Source organism: Vanellus vanellus (assembly GCF_965231255.1).
Source record: "Vanellus vanellus genome assembly, contig: HAP1_SCAFFOLD_110, whole genome shotgun sequence".
Classification (NCBI taxonomy): domain Eukaryota; kingdom Metazoa; phylum Chordata; class Aves; order Charadriiformes; family Charadriidae; genus Vanellus; species Vanellus vanellus.
In genome coordinates, this window is record NW_028127815.1 from 39,928 (window position 1) to 48,820 (window position 8,893).

General features: G+C 50.0%; 1 protein-coding gene across 1 annotated transcript; it reads right to left on the reverse strand.

Annotated features, from left to right (window-relative positions):
* Positions 1 to 7,187: 7,187 nt before the first annotated feature.
* Positions 7,188 to 8,123, reverse strand: LOC309684957 (olfactory receptor 14C36-like; the record flags this gene model as incomplete). The annotated part of the gene is made up of 1 exon (XM_082500791.1): positions 7,188 to 8,123. The coding sequence occupies one exon, from the start codon at positions 8,121 to 8,123 to the stop codon at positions 7,188 to 7,190; it is 936 nt and encodes a 311-aa protein (XP_082356917.1).
* Positions 8,124 to 8,893: the final 770 nt, after the last annotated feature.

The following is an 8,893-nucleotide window of genomic DNA, read 5'->3' on the forward strand; positions in this document are numbered from 1 at the left end:
AGTCGGAGGGACCTGCTCCCACAAACACCCTGGGAGAGAGGACTTGGGCACCCTCCCTGCCATCCCCTGCAGTGCAGACACCCACTCTGAAGGAACGCCCTGGTCTCCTCTTCCACCCAGCAGAGCCCAAAGTTACAGTTACTGCAGCGTGCATATTATTCTCTTTAAATTTTAATACATGAAAAAGGAAGAGGAAAACACCCACGAGTACCCATTTTAAAGAAAAGACTGTTGTAAGAGTGTCACAGAACGACTGGCAGGAGGGGCGGGGTTGGGGGGAATTTAATGTTTAAGGAATGAAAACACGTTACAGGTCTTTCTGTTTCTGAGAAGTCCCATCCCCAAGTCTTTAATCACATTCAAATTTATCAAGACGGCAGATTACCAAACTGAAATATCATACTGGGTAATACGAAACCATTATGATCTCTGAGAATCAGGCACCTTTGACTAGATTTAAAAGAATTTAAGACTTCTCTAAGAACAGTGCTTACGTATATTCACCATAAATGTTCTACCGTAAAACTTCAGTACTGCCCTGATATGGTTAACTCGTAGTACCAGGGAAAAAAATACAGTTAGAAATGAATGATGAAATGATGCTCAGTAGCACCTGAATGACAATTTCTGTGGTGTAGAAAAGAAGTCACATTAAAAAGAGATTCCAAATTGTCCTTTAGATAGGGAGAAAACTCGTGTGCAAGATGGCTTTCAAGGGCCTGTGTAGATTATACTTCACAGATACACTCTTGATCCAAAAGGTTGCTGGTGAGCAGTTTCTGCAACTGCCACAAAACCAGTTCTCCAATGCAGTGGAGTAAAACAAGTTGAAGACAACATTAAGTCGCCCAAACCACTTTTTCCTCAAATTGCCCTTCCGTTCTGTTTCTGTCCCTTTCAGCGCTCTCCACCAGCTTTCAAAGACATCTGGAAAGTTTGTTCTTATAAGATATCCTCCCACATTTCCTCATCGTTTTACCTGGCTGAGCCCAGCGCGGCCTCTGCTCCCTCTCTGGCATGCAGCGCTGCCAGGCCTGACCGGTCACTATGGCCACGGGGACACGGCACGCCGCCCCCGCCCCCCCACGCCTCACGTGCATTGTGACAAAAGGCCTGTCGCCGCCCCAGGCCGCTGCTGTCCCTGCTGTCCTGTGACCTGTCCCTGATGGGTCTCCTGTCCCCCCAAGTCTCTGGGGTCCCTCCTGTCCCCCCTGGGGCCTTCATCACCCGGCGTCACCTCCCGGCAGCCCCTGGGTCAGTGCTGGCTCTCCCCACAGCCCTGGGCCCATCCTGCCACCCCCTATGCCTCTCACCGCCTGCTGGCCCTCCTGTCACCCCCTGGGCTGTCACCTCCCGGGCTGTCACCCCCGCTGTCCTCTCCTCTCTGCAGCCAGCCGGGGCAGATGCAGCGGGCTTTGCCCTGGGGCACCCGACTGCCCACGCTGCAGGGCCAGCCAAGGCAGGGGACATCTCGGAACTCTGAGAGCACCTTGGGGCAGGGACGGAGAGTTCAGCCAAAGAGGCCAACGACCACCTCTGTTTATTTCCATAAACCAATGCACTTCCCAACCGCGGCACACACACAGTTGCTGCTTGAACTCTGCGGAGGAGGACGAAGGAGTCAGGAATGAACCGTCAGCATCAGGATGTGCCCCAGGAGACCATTTCTTGCTCTCTCAATCACCACAGCTGCTGTTGACACAGCCCTAGCGCATGGAATCCTGCCTTGAATGACGAGGTCTAGCTCTGCTGGTTGATACGCTGAAGCTTGCAGACGTTTCTGGGAACACTGCTGATTTCTCAGCCTTCGTTCCTAGGAACGATGCTGCAACCCCTTAAATCAGCTTTGGGGCAATTTGCTGGAAGTCCTTTAGGAGGTCAAGAGCTTCCTTGCACTGGGGAGCCGAGCACTGGACACAGCACTGCAGATGTGGCCTCACCAGTGCTGAGGAGAAGAGAAGGATCACATCCCTCCAGCTGAAGACAACACTTTTCCTATCACAGCCCAGGAACCTCTTGGCCTTTGCTGCAGCGGTGCATTGATTTTGGATGTTTGTGCAATGCCTCACACAACTGTGGCCTGGGCACTCATAGAAAATAGATACCTGATCAGTTCCATACAGTCAGTGTCAGTGTGTGTGCCTTCTGAAACCATGCACGTGCTAACAAGCAATGGGATTTGGGTGAGTCATGTGTTTGTACAATGAATATGAACTACAAATTCATAGAATTATAGAATCATAGAATTGTCTAGGTTGGAAGAGACCCTTGGGATCATCAAGTCCAACCATCTACCCTACTCTACAAAGTTCTCCCCTACACCATATCCCCCAACACCACATCTAAACATCTCTTAAACACACCCAGGGATGGTGACTCAACCACCTCCCTGGGCAGTCTATTCCAATGCCCGAACTTGCGACATTCATACTCTTGCTTAGGTAGGATTTCAACAGTTTCAAGCAAAGTCTTAACTGTCAACAATGTTGAGTTTATTTTTTTCTAAACTCAGAATACCCTAGACTTTCTTTTTTTTTTTTTTTATACATCCCCTGTGTCCCCCCTTCCACTCTTGCTCGCCCCGCAAGACTGCAACCTGCTGCCTCCTGTTCTGCGGGTCGTGAGCCATCCATTGCAGAATGGCCTTGAACACGGCCCCTTCTTCCCCACGGAGCTCCTCCTTCTGCAGGACGCACTGGAGCTCGTTGACAGAGAGCTCCAGAAACTCTCGATACCCTGGTCACCCTTTCCAAGTGAAGGGGGATGAACGCGTGGGCTGCTTCCCGCAGGTCAGAACAGTAGTAATACTCGGTGAATCTCCAGATGCCGACGCAGTTCTCCAAGCACAGCTGGGACTTTAAGAACTCGCAGCACAGTCTGACGATGCCCATGACGTTGAACTGGTCGGCTGCTATCAGCAAACGTTCAACGTTGATGGCCTTGACCGGTACTGTGCCGGTGTAGGCGTACTCGATAATGAGCCACATCATTTCAGGTGAAGTGCCGGGGATTTTACAGACGACCTTCCCACCATTGCTCCAGCGGGTGGAAAACAAAGCCCTGAAAAAAGCAAAGCAGTGCTGGGGGAAAAATCATCTTTGCTGCATTAAACCCGGACCCGGTTATCCCCTGTGCCTCCTTTCTGGGCACCAATTTCGGCACACACAGTAGCTACACTGGGAGGCTGTGGGGTTTATTAATTTATTAATTCATGTGTTATGAGCCGGTTGTTTTAACAAGGAGTCACCGCCTCCAGCTGTGCACAGAGAGCCACAGGGCCAGTGCCCTCCTTGCTTCAACAAGACCACCAGAGAATGGCAGTGTGTGGGGAAGGAACACCTCCCGCCCCACGGCAGACAAGCCCGGCTGGCCACACTCCAGCCCTGCACCACATTGGGGGGTTCGTCAGACACCGCTTCCAGTGCTGCTGTGAGATCTTGGGTTGGGGATGAATTCCGGTGTCCATGGAGGCACCAGGACTATGGGGATGTGCTGGAGGAGAGTTTTGGGGCTGAGAGAAGCACTGGAGGGACACTAAGGCAGCGTGACACAGCCTGGGAAATGCTGTGTGTCCCCATCCCCTCTTGTTCCAAGCACTGACCTGAAGTATTAACTGCAGCTACAGAGGATGTTCTTGTGACCACTGAACTCAATGTCACCCACGCTGATAACCACATCGCAGAGTTTCTCCTCCAGGCAAAGCTCACTGAAGACGGTGCAAAGCACAGCACTCATCTTCCTCTCCCTGGGTGAGGATGTGTCGCTGGGAGCCAAGCTATCGCCCATGTCACAGCCTGCAGCAGTGGATGGTGCTTCTCCCGGAGGTGCCACAGCGCTTTGTCGTGCCCTCCCTCCAACACCGTCTCCCAACCCCTGCCTGTCTGGTGGCTCTGGAATGTGCCCCAAAGTGAAATCACAGGTGCAGGGGTGACCCTGGACCAGCTGTGAGCCCCCTCGCAGCCACTGGGGTCCTGGTCCTCCCAGGTCCACTTTCCACAGCTGCCCTCAGCCTTCACCACAGCTCAGAGTCCGCCAGACACTGTACCGAAACCCTGTTGGTGGCTGCTCTGAGCAAAATAGCCTCATGATTCCTCTGCAACTTTTTAGTATTATTTGGCCAGGATACAAAGCTCCCCAAATGTAAGCACCGACTGCTGCTCAAGTGCCTTTGTAACAGCTCCCACAGGAGAACTACTACTAAGCACAAAATACAGATTTTGAGAAAGAATATGAAGTTCACAAAGATAATTTACGCTTAATTAGAAGAAAATCAGAAAACATACTCTTGTCCTTAGGAATTTATATCTACCCATAGTATTTGCAGCAAAACTATTCAATAGAGGGACAGCATTTTCTGAAATGTACTGAATGGACTGAAAATAAAAGTGATGCAAAATGGTGAGTCTATTTGTATTGTTCAAGATGACTAACAGATACAGTCAGGATTCTGTGCATTGTTCTAAAAATATCAAAGTACAAACTGGGTCACTTGGGCCCCTCCGAGTAAAGCCTGTGCCACGTCCCAATAGAAACAGGATTTCCTAATCCCCTTCCAGTACAGACCGGTCCACCTAAGGTACAAAGTGGATGCCCTGATACCCTGCCAGTATTGACTGGATCTTCTTTTAATCACCTTTGGGCGATGTGTTGCCATTTCATTACCACCCCCATGGCAGAGCAGCAGTGGGTAACAGTCAGAGGGCTGTGCCAGGCTGGGAAGTTTCCTCGTGTGTGGAATCCTGCATGAGGAGTTGCAGAAGCCACTGAAGGACAAGGTGAATCGAGCCAGTTTGCAGAGGTGACAGCCATCCAGCTGGCTTTGGACATTGCCGAATGAGGAAAATGGCCGGTGCTTTACCTCTATACTGATTCATGGGTGGTGGCAAATGGTCTGTGGGGGTGGTTACAGCAGTGGGAGCAGAGCAACTGGCAGTGCAGAGGTAGACCCATCTGGGCTGCTGAACTGTGGCAAGACATTGCTGCCCGGATAGAGAATCTGGTGGTGAAAGTACATCACGTAGCTTGCCATGTACCCAAGGGTCAGGCCACTGAGCAACGTCAAAACAATCAGCAGGAGGATCAGGCTGCTAAGATTGAAGTGGCTCAGGTGGACCTTGGCTGGCAACAGAAGGGTGAATTATTCATACCTCGGTGGGCCCATGATGCCTAAGGCCATGAAGGATGAGATGTGATGTAGAAATCGACTCGTGATCCAGGGGTGGGGATGACCATGGAACTGACACTATTGCACAGGTTATCCACGAATGTGAAACATGTACTGTAATTAGGCAAGCCAAGCAGTGAAAGCCTCTTTGGTATTGGGGATGATGGCTGAAATATCAATATGGGGAGGCCTGGCAGATTGGTTCTATCACACTCCCTCAAACCCGCCAAGGCAAGTGCCACGTCCTCACAAGCAACCACAGGATAGCTGGAAATATATCCCGTGCCCCCTGCCACCACCCAGAATACTGTTCTGGGCCTTGAAAAGCAAGTCTGATGGCAACATGGCACCCCAGAGAGAATTGAGTCAGACAGTGGGACTCATTTCCGAAACAGCCTCATAGAAACCTGGGCCAAAGAGCATGGCATTGGGCGGGTGTATCACATCCCCTACCACACACCAGCCTCCGGGAAAATCAAACGATCCAACGGACTGCTATAAACTACACTGAGAGCCATGGGGGTGGGACCTTCAAACGCTGGGATGCCCATTTAGCAAAGGCCACCTGGTAAGGTAACATTAGAGGATCTGATATCGAGCTGTCCCTGCCCAGTGAGAACTTTTCCATACTGTGGAAGGAGATATGTTCATGAAGACAGTTTGGGTTATTCCTGACACAGGCAAAGGCAAACCTATCTGTGGGATTTCTTTTGTTTAAGGCCCTGGGTGCACTTGGTGGGTGATGCGGGAGGATGGGGATGACCGATGTGTTCCTCAAGGGGATTTGATTTTGGTGAGAACAGCCAATGAATCAAATTATATGATATTTATTGCTAAATTACCACTCTATGTCATCACTACTACAGTGGCTATATGCTCTATCTATGGCATTGCAGTGAAAGTGACCTAAATTAATGAAGAATGAACTTTGATGAAACTGAGCAAAGTGCAGAAGTGATGGAACCAGAATTGGCTGCAGCAACTGGTACCCGGGAATTGTCTTGAGATCGACATCTTCAACCCACAGATGATGGGCATGGGCCATGCCGCCTACACCAGCTGTGAGCTCCAGATGCAGCACTCAACAATTCAACACCACACACCACGTCTCCTGCCGGGAAAGACAGTTACAACAGATGGAGCCCAAAGTCATGGACTAAATGAACTCAAGGGACATTTCAGTGGGATGGGCCATGGACTAGGGGAATGATATCTGTGTGCATATATACATATATGAAAGACAGGAAAATGGTGGTGATTTATGGAAAAGTGTAAGACCTGGGCATGAGGTAGATGGTATAGAATAAGGGGCGGACGCTGTCCTGGTTTTGCCTGGGATAGAGTTAATATTCTTCCTGGTAGCTGCTGTTTTGGATTGACTATGAGAATAACATTGCTAACTCATATTGTTTTAGCTGTTGCTGAGTGATGCTTGTATTAAGTCACGGACTTTTTCAACGTCCCGTAGAATGTGGGGGGGCACAGATAAGACAAGCTGGCCAAAGGAATATTCCATCCCATAGCCGTCATGCTCAGTAAGTAAATGTGAGTCAGCTTGGGAGCAGGGATCGGTGATTACTTCTCCAGACAGGCGGGGCAAATAATCATTGTGTGGTGACAGCAATTTGTTTTGCATCACTTTATTCTAGATATACTTTATTATTATTATTATTACTATTATTATTATTATTATTACTACTATTATTATTATTGTTACTGCTACTGCTTTTATTTTCTGTTACTGTTCTATTAAACAATATTTATCTCAGCCCATGTTTTTTTTTTTCCCTGCTTTTCCCTTTTCTCGCTATTCTACCTGAGACATCCCGTTTCATTTAAGAGCTGTTATCTGTCAAGCCACACCTGACGCAGTGTTGTGCAAGAGTCAGAGACAGTAGGATCAAGCCTCAGAACAAGTAGTATAAACCCAGAAAAATATCAATAAGCAGGATTATGACAAGAGAAAAATTAGGCTCATGATCTAAGATAAACTCTGGGCAATGTGCAGAGAAGGGGTAGCAGGTTATTTTTGGTGAAACAGCCTCCATTGGGTCAGTTTCCATAGGGCATCCTTGAGCTCCTGGTTCCGCATGCTGTAGATGAGGGGGTTCACTGCTGGAGGCACCACCGAGTACAGAAATGATACCACCAGGTCCAGGGATGGGGAGGAGATGGAGGGGGGCTTCATGTAGGCAAACATGCCAGTGCTGATAACGAGGGAGACAACCACCAGGTGAGGGAGGCACGTGGAAAAGGCTTTGTGCCGTCCCTGCTCAGAGGGGACCCTCAGCACAGCCCTCAAGATCTGCACATAAGACACCACAATGAAAACAAAACACCCAAAGGCTAAACAGGCACTAACCACAAGAAGCCCAACTTCCCTGAGGTAGGAGTGTGAGCAGGAGAGCTTGAGGATGTGGGGGATTTCACAGAAGAACTGGTCCACAACATTGCCCTGGCAGAGGGGCAGTGAAAATGTATTGGCCGTGTGCAGCACAGCATAAGGAAAAACACTGCCCCAGGCAGCTGCTGCCATGCGGACACAAGCTCTGCTGCCCAGGAGGGTCCCGTAGTGCAGGGGTTGGCAGATGGCAATGTAGCGGTCATAGGCCATGATGGTGAGAAGAGAAAATTCTGCTGAAATGAAGAAACCAAACAGAAAGACTTGAGCAGCACATCCTGCATAGGAGATGGCCCTGCTGTCCAAGAGGGAATTGGCCATGGCTTTGGGGAGAGTGGTGGAGATGGAGCCCAGGTCAAGAACAGAGAGGCTGATGAGGAAGAAGTACATGGGGGTGTGGAGGCGGTTGTCGCAGGCGATGGCGGTGATGATGAGGCCGTTTCCCAGGAGGGCAGTCAGGTAGATGCCCAGGAAGAGCCCGAAGGTCAAGAGCTGCAGCTCCCGTGTGTCTGCGAATGCCAGGAGGATGAAGTGGGTGATGGAGCTGCTGTTAGACATTTGCTGCTTCTGGGCAGGGGGACATGGTAGAGGTCTGTTACCAGAGATTTCCCTAAGGAAAATGAAAGCCATTTCCCATAGACTTTGCCCCTCCTGTAATACGCCCTTTTCCTTTTCCAGGAGACATTCCTCAGCTTCCTGACTCGAGCTCTGGTTTACTCTTGCTGATTGTGCTGTGAGGAGGGAAGAGTTCCTGGGAAGAGTGAGGACCGGGGTCCGTGCCGATGTTCTACCTGTTCTGATGGAAACACCTACAATGCAGAAGGGCTTGTCAGCATCTGCACATGCACTGCTAAGGAACCAGGATGGCAGAAGGCAGTTGGAGAGGCTTTGGGTATTTTACAGCTCTCCCACCTCCCCTGAGCATTGTTCTGGGATGTCAGAAACCCTCAGCATTTCTGCTGCACTCCAGGAGAACGGAGTGAGTGCTGTGAGACATGAGGATTGCCTGGGGCAGACAGCAGAGTCAAGGGAGATGGTTTGTCCCTCCATCTTCCACCGTCATGAGATGGAGGGGGATTCCCCTCTTTTATTATGCAATCAGACAGTGCTGAGAGCAGAAGGATCCATCTCAGACTATGAAATGTCTCACCCTTTCTCAAGGTCTCAGCAGCCCACCTCTAGCCAAGGACACACATGACTCATTTCACCCACCAAACAGCATTTCCTCAGTCACAGAGTCTCTGTGTTTCTCTGTGGGGCTTTGCGATAACACAAAGGTGCTATGGGACAGGTTGGCATCCTGGAGGGCAGCTCACAGCTTCCATGGA